Source organism: Vipera berus (assembly GCF_964194415.1).
Source record: "Vipera berus genome assembly, chromosome: 15".
NCBI lineage: Eukaryota > Metazoa > Chordata > Lepidosauria > Squamata > Viperidae > Vipera > Vipera berus.
Window position 1 is genome coordinate 11,286,395 of NC_138218.1, and position 14,824 is coordinate 11,301,218.

General features: G+C 45.2%; 1 protein-coding gene across 1 annotated transcript in view; it reads left to right on the forward strand.

The window, feature by feature from the left end:
• The window catches only part of FNBP1 (formin binding protein 1), a 49,566-nt gene that overhangs the window by 14,819 nt on the left and 19,923 nt on the right, over positions 1-14,824 (forward strand). Inside the window, exons 2-9 of the mRNA XM_081339693.1 lie at positions 1,522-1,637; positions 2,542-2,598; positions 2,992-3,139; positions 6,044-6,106; positions 6,774-6,878; positions 11,585-11,713; positions 13,138-13,284; positions 14,362-14,556. Of these exons, the coding sequence (XP_081195819.1) occupies positions 1,522-1,637; positions 2,542-2,598; positions 2,992-3,139; positions 6,044-6,106; positions 6,774-6,878; positions 11,585-11,713; positions 13,138-13,284; positions 14,362-14,556 (960 nt within the window). The remainder of the gene's footprint in view (positions 1-1,521; positions 1,638-2,541; positions 2,599-2,991; positions 3,140-6,043; positions 6,107-6,773; positions 6,879-11,584; positions 11,714-13,137; positions 13,285-14,361; positions 14,557-14,824) is intronic.

Here is a 14,824-nt window from a genome sequence, read left to right on the forward strand (position 1 = left end):
TTTGTAAACAGAGAGGAACTAGCAGAGATGTTCCCTTCATTTCTTCTTTCAGTCACACTGCTGGTTTTACATCTTGTTTTCTTTGAAACGGATTTGTTTTGCTTGAAGTTAGTTTTGTGTTGTAAGTATATACACTGGTTTTTGTCTTCAGTAGAAGCACAGAATTTTTTACAAAAATGCATTTGGAATACACCGAATGAAAAACAATAACCAGACTGAGTTCAAAATGCTTCTGATTCCATTTAAAAGAAGAAGAAGAAGAAGAAGAAGAAGAGGAGGAGGAGGAGGAGGAGGAGGAGGAGGAGGAGGAGGAGGAGGAGGAGGAGAAGAAGAAGAAAAAGAAGAAGAAGAAGAAGAAGAAGAAGAAGAAGAAGAAGAAGAAGAAGAAGAAGAAGAAGAAGAAGAATCAAGGCTGCCTTATTTAGGAATTAAAGTTAACTTTAATTAACTTCGTTTGTTCGGTGCAATTAGCTTCCACCTACCAAATGAATTTAATTAAAAAAAAATCTCTTGCGTTCTTCAAGGTAGAAAGGTTTTGTTTTGTTTTGTTTTTTTAGCAAATCCAATCTAAAATTTAGGCCAAGCAAGTGAAGATCACCCATAAAATCCCCTTCTTGCATCTTTCTTAGCAACAACTGGAAGTATAATAATAATTATTGCAATAATAAATACGAATCCTAATAGGATGACTGTGGCAAAAGAAAGCAAAGGTACTTCCAATAGTGATAGGGGCCTTGGGTCACCCAGCTGATTTTCAGGCTAAGGAGGGACTAGAACTCTCCATCTCCTGATGATGGGCTCAGAGTTACCCAGCTGACTTTCGTGCCTAAGGCAGTGCTACAATTCACTGCCTCCTGATCCATTGTCCCAAAGTCACCCAGTCAGTTTTCATGCCTACAACTTATCATCTCACTGTGACTGGTCCCAAATCACCCAGCTAGTTTTCGTGCCTAAGGCAAAACTAGAACTCACGGTCTCCGGGTGATAACCCCAAAGCCATCAAGCCAGCTTTCATGATTAAGGCGGGACTAAAACTCCCAGTCTCCTGGTTTTCTAGCCTGGTGCCTTTTCCAGTAGAACCAGTATTTAAGTACTGAATATTCATAGCTTTCTGCTTAACCGATGTAAAAAATATAATTATTGGATTGGAAAGGATCCTGGAGATTTTCTAGTTCAACCCGCTGGTTCACGCAGGAGACCCTGTGCCATTCCAGACAAATGGCTGTCCAGTCTCTTCTTGAAAACCTCCAGGGATGGAGCAGGCACAACTTCTGGAGGCAAGGAGTTCCACTGGTTAATTGTTCTCGCTCTCAGGAAATTTCTCCTTTGTTCTAGGTTACTTCTCTCCTTGGTTAGGAAAGTTTCTCCTTCCAAATCCTGTGTTTGCTGCATCTGATAACTTTATAAGAAGAGGACTATTTTTTAAAAAAATGTTTCTTTGAAAGGGTGAACAGTGCAATTAACCTTCCTCCAAGCTTGATCTGACCAGCTAATTAAATATTTCTCATTTTTCTTCTGCAGGATCAGTTTGACACCCTCGAAAAGCACACCCAGTGGGGTATCGACATTCTGGAAAAATATATCAAATTCGTCAAAGACAGAACGGAGATTGAGATCAACTATGCAAAGCAGCTTAGGTGAGTTCAAGATACCATTGGGAAGTGTGTGATGCTTGTGCATTTCATCCAGTTGTCAATTTACAACTTCCACGCCGGATGACAGTATATTTGTGCAGCAGGTTAAGTGTGCGTTTTTCAAATTTATTCTCTGCCTTTAACTATGGAGGGAACTTCCCCCTTTCAAGTCTGGATCACAGAGAAACATATTTGATCTTAGTTTAATTGGCTGCATATTCCCAAGTACAGATAGTCCTCCACTTACAACAGTTCAAAGAGAGAGAGAGAGAGAGAGGAAATCTTTCTTCATTAGCTTTGTAATTGTTTTATTGATTTAGTGAGTGTTTTACCCCCAACCTGACCTGTTCCATTGGCAGCGTAGTTTATGGCCGATACAGAAATAAAACTACCGTTCAGCCTTGGATGTCTGATTGAAGTCTTTACTTGTAAAATGTTTCATCTTTAAGACATGACGATTGTCTCCTTGGAGAAACCACTTCACCCAAGTTCCAAATTTAGCAAGCTGCACCCTCGGGTAAAAATTCATTTCTCTTTATTTCGGGAACAAAATGAAGCTTCCCTTGAAAAAGCACAAGGAGGAGTTTCCGAGAGGCTAGGTGGAGAAATTAATCTTGGTTTTCAGTCACTGGCAGCCACGGATTCAAGGTTACGACTGTGCTTCAACCCAGAACGATGGCCGTAAGCCGTGACTGCTGGTGAGAGGTCATCACGTGACCAAATTCATGTTAATGAATTTTTTGTAGCGCTCGTTAAGTAAATTGCGAAGATTGTTAAGCGAATCCTTGGTCGTTAAGCAAACCTATCTTCCGTTTAAAGAAAAAGGGAAAAAAAGAAGGAGCTTGCTAATCTATTTATTGGCAATCTTTTTTTTTTCACCTTCTCTTTCTTTCTGGTTTGATCTTAGGAACCTCGCAAAGAAATACCAGCCCAAAAGGAATTCCAAAGAAGAGGATGAATACACGTAGGTTTTCAGCCGAAGCTCCACCTTCAATCCCAAAGTATAAATTGGAAAATTGATGAAATTACCCGATGGTAACTTGCTGAAATGCCACGAAGACATTGGCTAGTACTCTCTCCATAATCCAGGCAGTCCTTGAGTTACGACCGTTTCTTCAGCGGCAGCGCTGAAGGAAAGCTGGATAAAACTTTCTGATTAGTGAGTTTGGTAATGAAGGAAAATATTTCAGTTTAACACCTGCCTGCATTTAAAAGGCAGCAAGGGGTTGGACTAGAAGACCTCTGAGGTCCCTTCCATTCTATCTAGGAATGATGGAACGAGTCCAACATCATCGAAAAGTAATATGAAAAAAAATGTTTGAGTCTCAATTTTTTTCTTGCCCCTTTTCCCTTTTAGGTATTCATCATGCCGAGCTTTCCTAGCAACTCTGAACGAAATGAACGATTATGCCGGTCAACACGAGGTCATTTCGGAGAACATGTCTTGCCAGATCACCACCGAGTTAGCCCGTTACGTACAGGAACTCAAGCAAGAAAGGAAATCGGTAACCATGTTTTATAAACTCTCTGATTCCTTTGCAATGGATTGAATGAACCGAATAGAGCAGAAACCCTACGCAGCTCATGGAAACTTTGAATCTTTATTAAATTTAAATGCCGCCAACTCAACCATCACTTTTCAATATTATAAGGATGTTTGGCCCACTGAAAAGAGAAGTTGAACCAGGAAGGGGAAAAGGGAAGGGAGGGAGGAAAGAAAGAAAGAAGGTGGGAGGGAAGGAGGAAGTGGAAGGAAGGAAAGGAAGGAGGGAGGGAGGAGAGAGGGAGGGAGGGAGGAAGGAGGCAGAAAGAAGGGGGGAAGAAAGAAGGAAGGATAGAAGGAAAGAGGCAGAAAGAAGGTGAGAAGGAAGGAAGGAAAGGAAAGGAAAGGAAAGGAAAGAAGGAAAGGAAAGGAAAGGAAAGGAAAGGAAAGGAAAGGAAAGGAAAGATGAGAATTAAGGAAGGAAAGGAAAGGAAAGGAAAGGAAAGATGAGAATTAAGGAAGGAAAGGAAAGGAAAGGAAAGGAAAGGAAAGGAAAGGAAAGGAAAGGAAAGGAAAGGAAAGGAAAGGAAAGGAAAGGAAAGGAAAGGAAAGGAAGGACTTTATGGACTAGTAATGTGTCATACAAGCATGCAAGTCTCTTCCTCTTAGCTGTACAGTAGTTTTACTTCTTAACAAGACTAAACTTTTCCTCAGCCAGCAAACGAAGAAAAGCAGGTGGTTCCTCTTGGGACTTTTAATTCCCAGTCGGGGGTGTTTCTGCTGTAGTTTCCTTGACACAAAATTTGAATAATGCATCGGTTGTCGCCTGCCGAGGGCTCCCCGCTCCCCGTCAGGACTCAGATTGTCGGTGTGATCTTCTCGGAAGGGTGCAGAGAAACAGACAAATGTTTTCAAGGCTGGCAAAGTGCAAAGGCTGGCTTGCAAACGTGCAATTAACTTTGGCTAGAAAAGGGAATGCTGAGGTCTTGCATATAGTCTGAATTTACTTGTTTTTGCGGCAGGAGAAAAAGCCGAAGAGACAGATCATTAAAACCCAAGCTTGGTTTTTTTGAAGGGGTTTTCTGCTTTGCCAGGACAAAAATCTCATGTCTTTTTTTTTATTTTTTTTATTTTTTTTTAGGCCTCCAGAAATGCAGCCATCTGAGTGTGCACAGACATGTGGGTGGGTGGGCAGTTCTCAAACTGCCCCAGGGCTGGGTCATTTTTTTCCTCAGCCAGAAGCTAACTGGAGGTCCCTGACATTTCAGCAGCTGAGGTCAGGGTGTTGACGTAGACCGGGGTTAAGGCGCCATCGCTGATAAAGCTAGGCAGAAATAAAGTGGCCTGTCTCGACGCTAACAAAAGCCATTGAAAAGAAAAGTTGGGGTTGTGTGTGTGAAGAGAGATTTTAGCATCCTCAATTGTTGGCTCATTCTGTCCCTCACCTTCTCCCATTTCTACAGAGAGTAAGTTGAGGACTATCTGTAAGGTAAAGAGTCCTGCCGGTGCAGAAAATCAATAGCTCAGAAGAAGTCACTGCTGGGGTCTCTTTTCAAAATATGGCCTGTGGTTGGATTATTCTTTACTTCTGTTGTGAACGTGGATGGTGTCAGTTGCATCTCTAGGTTGATTTGCTGCCTCCTCTGAAGAGATAGCATCTCCTCTGTGTAGCACACCCCATTCGCCTGGTGGATCTTTGCGGTTCAAGCAAACAAACAAAGTCGTTGTCACATCGCCAGGACCTCCTGATGCTGTGTGAGGAGCAGCTGATGGTTTGGAGAAGGACCGTCTCCTCAGATGGCCCGGAGTCTTTCTCCCCACCCTTCAGAAGACAAGTTCACCCTTCAGCAAGGGGAATTCCTTCTCTGGCTGGGTGCCCAGAAGATCCATTAAGATCCATTGTTCTCCCGTCTGGATGGCTTCAAAGACCTGTCTGGTGCGCCTCACTCTGTGGCGTGAAGGGCGCTGATCTCGGAATAGAATGGCCAACGATGCGGTTGGCTGAAGGGAGACATTAACGGACAGGAGAGGCCTTTCGTTCACGCGATGTAGCTGTGGATGAAGGATGCTGGGGTCAGATTCAACGGGACAGGCTTAGGGTAGGGCAAGTCAAGAGACAGATCCTGAAGGGATCCGAGATTACTTCTTTACCGTTGTAGGAAACAATCGCCACCCCAGGACGAGGAGGTCAAGGTGAAGAGAGAGGAAGAGAGAGATTAATAAAAGGACATTGTCAATTCCCCAAAGTTTTTTTTTATCAGAGTTGTTTCTTTATTCTTACATTTTTAGAGCTCAGTGTTGCAACCTGGAAAATGAGGTTCACAGATCCCGTTAAATGGAAATATATTTTGTTGCCTGGAGGGATAATCCAGATGTGGAACTATAAAACCTGTTTTTCTTTTGTAGACTTTCGCCTCCCTTCCATTGTCTGGAATATGACATATCCAGGAAATTAAGCCAACTAAAGGAAAAACAAAACCCATTTTTTCCCTCACCCTGGCACAATATAGAAAAAACTGTAACTGGAGACAAAATATTGCTAAAATACGTGGCTACCTGTAGAGAAATACAGGTGGTCCTCGAATTACGACTAGAACCGAGCCCAGAATTACGGTCGTAAGTTGTGATGGTCGTTAAGCAGGTCAGGTAACCATGGCCAATTTTACAAGATTTTTTGCAACATTGACTTTGCTTGTCAGAAGCTTCCTAAGAAGTGTAACTAACCATCCTAAACACACGCCAGGCACCCAAAGTTTGATCACATGACCCTAGGGATGCTGCAAAGGTCATAAGTGTGAAAATTGGTTCTTAGTCACTGAACGGATTAGCTGTAAGTCAAGGACTGCCTGCAATCATAAAAACGGCATTAAGTTTGTCTCTGCCTTTTTTTAAAAAAAAATAAGACTTTGTGAATTCTTCCTTGCAGCATTTTCACGACGGGCGGAAAGCGCAGCAACACATTGAAACCTGTTGGAAGCAGCTGGAATCGGTGAGCGTGCCTGACTCTGTTCTGGGTTAGCTTTCACATTTCCGTGCTGTTTGTAAAAGTACGCTGCTTTGCTCCACGCACCAAGGATTTCGGGAGTAATGGCCATCCTCATTTAGCGATCGCAACTTGGACCCACAACTTCGCCATTAAAGAAAGCTAAGGTTGCTAAAGGAAACCATGACGGTGTTTACGGTCTGACTTCACAGACCGGCGAAGGTTGTAATTATTATCCATTTTATTGATTGTTCCACTGGTTAATTGTTCCCACTGTCAGGAAGTTTCTCCTTAGTTCCAGGTTGCTTCTCTCCTTGGTTAGTTTCCATCCCTTGCTTCTTCTCCTGCCCTCTGGTGCTTTGCAGAATAGCTTGATCCTCTCTTTTTTATGGCAGCCCCTCAAATATTGAAATATGTCACCCTTAGTCCTTTTTTTCTCTAGACCAGCCATACCCAATTCTTGCAACTGTTCTTCACACGGTTTACTCTCCAGGCCCTTAATCATAGACGCAGTGCGGGACCCCAAAAGCTCAGCAGCTCTCTTTTTTTTAAAAAAAAAATAATCAAAATAAACGCCCAAGCATGCAACCTTGAGAACTATCTAGCAATGTCAGGTTCCTTTCGTGCGGTTTCACACATGACTTCCTAACTCTCTTCTGCCTTCCCTCGTCAGAGCAAGCGACGATTTGAACGGGATTGCAAAGAAGCTGACCGAGCGCAACAATACTTCGAGAAGATGGATGCTGACATCAACGTCACGAAAGCAGATGTCGAAAAGGTAAAAGTGTGTGTGAGAGAGAGAGAGAGAAAGAGAGAGAGAGAGAGATTTGTTAACTGCCCCGTTTTACGGCTTTTCTTACCACCGTTGTTAAGGCTTCCCCATTGACTTTGCTTGTCAGACATTTACAAAGGGGGAAATCACGTGACCCCGAGACCCTGCAGCCGTCATAAATATGAGTCAGTGGCCACGTGTCTGATCACGTGACCAAGGGGTATGCTGCAACGGTCGTAAGTGTGAAAAAAGGTCATAAGTCATTTTTTCAGAGCCCTCTTTGGGCTGCAGTCCTTTTGCAACTGACGTTACTGCTCGCCCTTAACAACTGCAATCAGCGCCAGGATTTCCGCTGCTCAGCAAAGCGGTTGTAAAGTCAGCCAGGCCCAGTTTTAAAACTTTTTCTGCTTAAGCAAATCGGTGCGGCTGTTAAGCAAATGACGCGGTCATTAAGCGAATCGATCTCCCCCCATTGACTTTGCTTGCCAGAAGCCTGCTGGGGCCGTCCCTTGTCTTGGCACCTTCCTGGACATTCGATGCCACGCCATCCGTGCCTGGTGTGCAGATGTCATGTCGCTGGCCCGAGAGAAGAGTGTGTTTGTTTTTGTGTAGCGTGTTAAGGCTTAAGTCCCTTTCTTTGCATGGCTGGGGACATGTGATGCGAAGCTTACATAATTGCGGTGCAGAATAGCACATTGTTTATGGATGGGGTGGCTGCTGCTGTTGTTACTTCTGATTCTCTCTCTTTCTCCTTTCTATTTCTCTCTCTCCTCTTTCTCTCTCTTCTCTTTCTCTCTTCTCTTTCTCTCTTTTTTCTCTCTCTCTCTTCTCTTTATCTGCTTTATTTTTCTCTCCTGTCTCTTTCTGTTCTATTCCTCTCTCTCTTCACTTTCTCTTTCTCCCTTCTCTGTCTGTCTGCTTTTCTCTCTCTCTTCTCTCTCTTTCTTTCTCTCTCTGCTCTCTCTATATATTCTATTTCTCTCTTCCTTCTTTCTCTCTCTCTCTCCTTTCTCTCTCTTTCTCTTTTATTCTTCTCTCCTTTCTGTCTCTCTCTCTCTCTTCTATTCCTCTCTCTCTCCTTTCTCTTTCTCTCTCTCTCTCTGTAGCTAAGCGCTAACTAGGTCTTCGCACGATGACGCAACCGAGTTGTTTTCAATCTCTATCTTTTGTTACCAGCCACTTCTTCTGGTTTTCCCTTGGCTTGGCTGCCTCCTTCCTGTGGCATGAGATTTCCCGGCCTCTGGAGGCAGCTGCCTTGGTTTCAGGTTGAGCGCGGAAAGCTAAAATAAGTTGCAGAAAGCTAAAATAAGTTGCAGAAAGCTAAAATAAGTTGTGTTTCGCTGAGCTGGCCAGAATAGGATTGGTTTGCTTGGCTGGGTTTGATCGGCCAATCTTGTTTTCAGCAACCACACCTCACGGTTGCTTCCCGTTGCTAAGCAAGGCGGTTGCTTGTCACAGTTGTTAAGAGAATCACTGCAGTTGTTAAAAGTTAGTAACACGGTTGTTAGGTGAACCTTGCACCCCCGTTGAATCTGCTTGTCAGAAGGCCACAAAAGGGGAACCGCCATAAATACGAGTCAGTTGGCAAGCGTCCGAATTTTGATCAGGTGACCCTGGGGATGTTGCAACGGTCGTAAGTATGAAAAACGGTCGTAAGTCACTTTTTTTTCAGTGCCGTTGTACCTTTGAATGGTCATTAGACAAACTGCTGTAAGTTGAGGATGACCTCAAAATTTGGAAGTATCCGGAGATTTTGTGCATTTCATTACTGTTTGTTTTATAAGCCTATAATCAATTATTCCAAGCTCCCCTCTCTGAACGTTTGCCTTTTCCCAACCTTGGCAGGAAGAACGGAGGCTGTTGGCCGAGTGAGAAATTGTGACAGGCCTGAAAAAGTGAGCAGGCGTGCTTTTAGCTCGGGCTTTGATTCTTTTACCATTTTGGGGAAACTCAAGCAGGGAAGGGACGGTCCTCCCTCCCTCCCTCCCTCGCGAGCTTACGCTTAGCCCATCTGGGGCAGAAGGGGTGGGTGGGGCATCCCGGGGATGTAGGGCAGGCTGTGCGCTTCTGGCGGCAGCCTCCTCGGAGTTTTTGCTTGTGTGTGTGTGTGTCTTTTCTCCCTCATTAGCCCCGGGAGATGATTGGGCTGGGTGCCATCCCTGGGTTGAAAGCCCTGCATGCTATTTGGCTGAGGCTGTTTAAGGAAAGGCTGCATTTCGTTGCTTATGTTGAGCTCCCCGGTGGCTGAGCGGTGTGGAAATTATTTTTTCCTTTCTGAGCACTGCAAGGGAGTGTATCTCCCTTTTCTTTTTCTTTCTCCTTCTCATCCTCCCCTTCTCCTATTTATTTATCCCGTTCTCCCCTCCCCATCTTTATTTATCTCCTCCTTCACCTTCTCTTCCATCTTCTCCTTTTCTTCTTCCCCTTCCTGTCTTTATTTGTCTCCTCTTTCCTTCTCCTTCTCTTCATCCCCTTCCCTTCTTTCTTTAGCTCCTCCTCTTCCTTCCTTCCTTCCTTCCTTCCTTCCTTCCTTCCTTCCTTCCGCTCTTCTTGCTCCTCTTCCCATCTTTGTCGAGCTGTGGAAGTTTTGTGACCTTGTTTGCCAAACTAATCTGAAAAAGTTCTAAAAGCTGCTTGCATTCTCATGGTTCTAGATTTCCACTTGCAAGGTTTATTGTGCTAGATTTCAACATGCAGGGATTTTTTTAAAAAAAAACCGCATTCAGATACATCATGTATCCCATTCTGTCTCTGAATTTCTCAATTATACTCTGCAGAAACGGTTAATCTCTACACCACTTTGTTATTTTTCCTCTTGTTCCTGAAACCACCCCAGTTCCTAACACAGGGTCTCTTTTTAAGTTGTGTATTTGTTTAAATACTCCCAACCAGCCAAACAAGCCGCAAGGGAACCCCTTGATCTAAAACCAGCAGCAAAACATATCCGTTGCCGTATCAGGCAATCACATCGGGGTTTAAATAAATAAAAAGATGAATCACTGTTCTGAAGCCCAGAAAAATTCAGCCTTGCTGGGCGTGGGGAAGGATGGATAAAGTTCCATGGAAAATACAGAGAAACTTATTTTGCTCCTGGGTGGTCTGTTCACTGCCCCGCACACCTGTCTACACAATTGCAAAAACCCCTCCCCAGCTGCATTCTGAAGCCCAACCAAAGAGATGATTATCTTGAATATCATCCTGATGATTTTTTAGGAAGAGCTGGAGATGAAAGCAAGTGGCTTTTATAGAAGGGATGTGAACAGAGGAAGCCTAAATGCAGAGCGAGGCCCCAAATCAAATCTACAGCAGCTCTCCAAGGGTTAAAATCACAGGGCAGGTAGTCCTCAACTTATGATCACAATTAAGCCTGAGTTTTTTGTTGCTAAGTGAGAAATTTATTAAGCGAGTTCTGCCCCATTTTACGACTTGTTTTTTTTTAAGTTGATAAGTTAATAACATGGTTGTTAAGTGAATCTGGCTTTTCCATTGACTTTGCTTGTCAAATGACCCCAGGAGACGGCAACGGTCATAGATGTGAATCAGTTGCCAAGTGTCTGAATTTTAATCACATGACCACGGGGATACTACAACGGTCATAAGTGCGAAAAATGTCGCTTTCTCCAAAATCTCACCAAATATGGGCTGCCCGAAGACCATGTTCTCCCCTTCCTGGGAGACTGCTCCTCCGTTTTGTCTTTTTTAACAAAAGGGGGATTCTGCCGAATGGCGAAGAAATGCACTCTGCACGCTTGCAGGGGCACCCTCTTCACCCTTGGCGTTGCTCCACGGGTCCTTCCCCAAAGCCGGCTGTCTTGCGGCCACATCCAGGCTGAGAGCGGGAGCCGAGTTCCAGGGCGGTGGGGATGAAAAGGGATTTGATGCGAAGCAGATGAGAAGGAGGCCGCAGCCGAACCAAGTGGGCTGTGAAACGAACGCCAGACAGACGGTGAAGATCTTGCTAAAAGGCAGAGGTGGGCGGAGAAGCCGAGCTACAAAGGGATTGTTGATGGAAAATATTTATGCAAAGACAGCGTAAATTGCCAGCAGGAAATAATTTAACCAATTCCTGCTTCTAGAGAGATTGCCCAGCGCTTCTCTGACATCAACTCGTTTTTTATTCTGCCTGTAATTGAAGGTAGTGAACATCCTAATACTCCTTTCTGCTCCTCTTTTCCCTCCACAACAACCCTGTGAGGTGGGTTGGGCAGAGAGAGAGAGAGAGAGAGAGGGAGGGAGGGAGGGAGGAAGAGAGAGAGAGAGAGAGAGAGAGAGAGAGAGAGAGAGAGACTGTCCCAAAGACACCCTGCCAGCTTTTGCACCTAAAGCTGGACTAGAACTCACCATCACATTGGCTCAAAGTCAACCGACCAGATTCGATGCCTAAAGCAGGACTAGAACTCACTGTCTCCTGGTGATTGGCCCAAAGTCACCCAGCTGGCTTTCATGTGTAAGATGGTGCCAGAACTCCCAGCCTCCTGGTTTCTCGTCCAGTATTTTAGCCTCTCCAGCAAACTGACCCTCTTCCCTTTTTCTCAGCCAGTTTCTGCTTCTGGGGGGTCTTTGTCCATCCCTCCATCATTTCCCAGGCTGCTTTGCAACAGAAGTCATGGGTGGGGGAGTCTTGAAAAGGGGTGCAAACCTCTCAGAAGTCATTTGCCAAGGGGCTGTTTTGTGGAGAGGTGGTCACGTTTCCGTTCCTCCTCCTCCTCCAGGCACGCCAGCAAGCGCAGCTGCGTCACCAGATGGCCGAAGAGAGCAAAGCAGAGTATTTGTCCACCTTGCAGAAATTCAACCACGAGCAGCGGGAACATTACCACACGCACATTCCCAATATTTTCCAGGTGGGGGTCCTCCTGGGCCTTGCAAGTCGCAACCTCTCACGGGGGCTCTGAATTGTTTCTGGAGCCAACAATCTAGTCCTCAACTTACAACCACAGATGTCAGTGGCTAAGCTGTTGTTCGCGGGGGTGACGACTTTTCTTGCCACGGTTTGTTTGTTAAGGGAGTCACACAGCCGTTAAGAGAACCGGGCTTCCCTGTCGACTTTGCTTGCCAGAAGGTCGCAAAAGGGGATCACGTGACCCACCCACCCCCACCCCCCGGGACACTGCGACTGTCATAAATAAGAACCAGTTGCACGTAAATTTTGATGCTGTGATCACGGAGAGGCTGCAACGGTCGCAAGTGTGAAAAATGGGCCCCAGTCCCTTTTTCCCCAGTGGTATTGTAATTTGGAACAGTCACTAAACAAACAGTCGTAAGTCAAGGATTACCTCTGTGAAGGCAGCCCTACCTCTCCTGATCTCCCCTTAGCTTTTGCTCCATCTGATTAAACTCTGGCAGGAATCCAGACTTGGGAGCGACACAGCGGCCTCTTGTCTGGAAGACTCCAGGACTGTCGTTGTGTTGACATCATTGTTTGTCACGCGTTGTCACTCACTGCTCGGCAGCTGGAGAGGCAGGACACGGACGGGGCAGGCCGGTGCCAGGTTCAACCAACTGAGCTTCTGGCTTTGATTTCTGATGCCAAGAATCGGTGGTGTGATGGTCGTTAAAGTCCTTTAGCGAACTCAACTTGCCCCCTTGACTTTGCTTGTTGGAAACTGACCGGGAAGGGCGTAGATGCTGATCGCGTGACCCCAGGATGCTGCGACTGTCGTAAATACAGGTAGTCCTTGACTTACGGCCATAATGGAGCCCCAAAATTCTGTTGTTAAGTGAGTTTTTACAACCTTTCTGGCCACAGTGGTTAACTGAATCACCACAGCTGATAAATTAGTAGCCCGGTTAAGCAAATCTGGCTTCCCCCGTTGACTTTACTGTTCAGAAAAGTCATAAAACGGAGCAAAACACAATTAACGAATTTCTCACTTAGCAACATACATGTTGCGCTCAGTTGCGGTCGTAAGCTAAGGACTACCCGCAATTGTGTTTTGAAAGCATGGGAGGACACACTCCGGAACTTTCAAACGTCATAAGCAAACGAATATCTGTAATAATATGACATCTCCTACCCCAGCTTCTATATTCTTCTTTTGACCATCTTCATAGCTTCCTATCCTAAAATGTAATCCCAGCAGTTTCTCTCTGTGCCCAAAAGTGGAATGGAAAATTCCCAAACCTGTCCTAAGAAGAATTTGGAGCGAGCAGCTTCTTGTAAAATTGCTCTTGGAAGGTGTGGGAGAGTAGACTTAACTTAGGAGGTTGCTACAAGGATGGGGGGTCCTTGAAAGAGGTTTAACCCGTGGCTCCTCCTCCTCCCCAGAAAATCCAAGATATGGAAGAGAGACGGATAATCAGAATAGGTGAATCCATGAAAACGTTTGCTGAGGTAGACCGCCAGGTGATGCCCATCATCGGGAAGTGTCTGGACGAGATCACCAAGGCAGTCGACGCCGTTGACCCAAAGCATGTAAGTGGCCAGCTCCCTTTGGGCGTAAAATCAAAACCTGGGTTTCAAAGGGGGTGTTATTTAACCTTGTTCGTCGGGTGCAAACCAGGTTCGGTTTGAAACCGAATCAGATTTGGTTCCTTCCTTGCGGCTTTTTATGCTTAAGGCAGTGTATCCATTATCCCCCTTCACGTAGGCTTACAGCAATTCGTTTAGCGACCGTTCAGTTACACAGGCCCTGGAAAAAGTGACTCACCGCCGTGAATTTGCTCCGGATTGTGATTTCCTGTTTCCTCTCCGCCCTCGGATAAAGCCGGCTCTGGCCACGTTTGGCCCCACCGCCGTGATAGGATGTCAGAAGCCAGGGTGGAGGATGCGGCCTGGCTTCGAGAAGATAAAGCAAAGGGTTCAAAAGTTTGGAAAAAGAGGAGGCGGGACATTCAGGATGTGGCTCCCTTTGCTTTCTTTGTCCCTCCATTTCGGAGCTTTTCCGCTCTTCATTTCCTTTTTCTCTTCCTGTCCTGTAAAGATTTGGAAGAGTTGGGAACATCCTCACTTTGGGAGGCAAACAACATCCTGAGTCGACCATCGCAGTAGGGTACCAACTGTGGTTGCAAATTGAGGACTAACGCCAGTCAGCCCTGCTTCAAATCCTTCTGGGCACTACACAGCTAGTCCTCGGCTTACAACCACAATTCAGCCCAAAATTACCGTTGCTAAGCGAGACTTTTGTTCAGTGAGCTTTGCCACATTTTACGACCTTTCTTTACTGCAGTTGTTAAATTAGTTAGCACGGTTGTTAAGTGAATCTGGCTTCCCCAGGGACTTTGCTTGTCAGACGGTCGCAAAAGGCGATTACGTGATTCCGGGACGCTGCAACTGTCACAAGTACATGCCAGTTGCCAAGCGTCTGAATTTTCCTCTTCAAGGAAAAAAACCAAGCAAGTCCAGCGGCCTTTTGAAAAAGCACCTTTGGGACAATCCTGACCTGGAGACCTTCTCGGTTGATCGCTTGCATCCTTGCTGGTTCCTCAAAGTTCTTGAGGTCCAGATCCCTAATCGGTGACACAGTTCTCTGTCCTTCTGTGTCCCGTCCAGGACTCTCAGCTGGTGATTGACGCCTTCAAATCTGGCTTTGAACCTCCGGGAGACGTTGACTTTGAAGACTTCACCCAGCCGATCAAGCGAGCCGTCTCCGAATCCAGCCTGTCCAACTCCAAAGAGGGCAAATCGGAGTCCAGATTTTCAAGCAAGTCCAAGGGCAAATTATGGCCGTTCATAAAAAAAAACAAGGTATATAACATTATTTTTCCCGTGTGCATTTTGGCCTCGTTGTTCACACTTTTGTACAGTAGTATTGCTACTTGTGAGTTTTTTCTTTGAAATCCCAGCAGTGAAGTGTTTTTTTTCTCTTTTTCTCTCTCTCTCTCTTCTTCTTTTTTTTTTATTTTAAATAGAAATTAGTTTCTAAGAACTAATAGCTGATGGTCCTGTTTGAAATTTGATGTAACAGTTTTCTTTTAATTGGCAAAGTTTGTTGTTGTTTTATTTAATTTTTCGA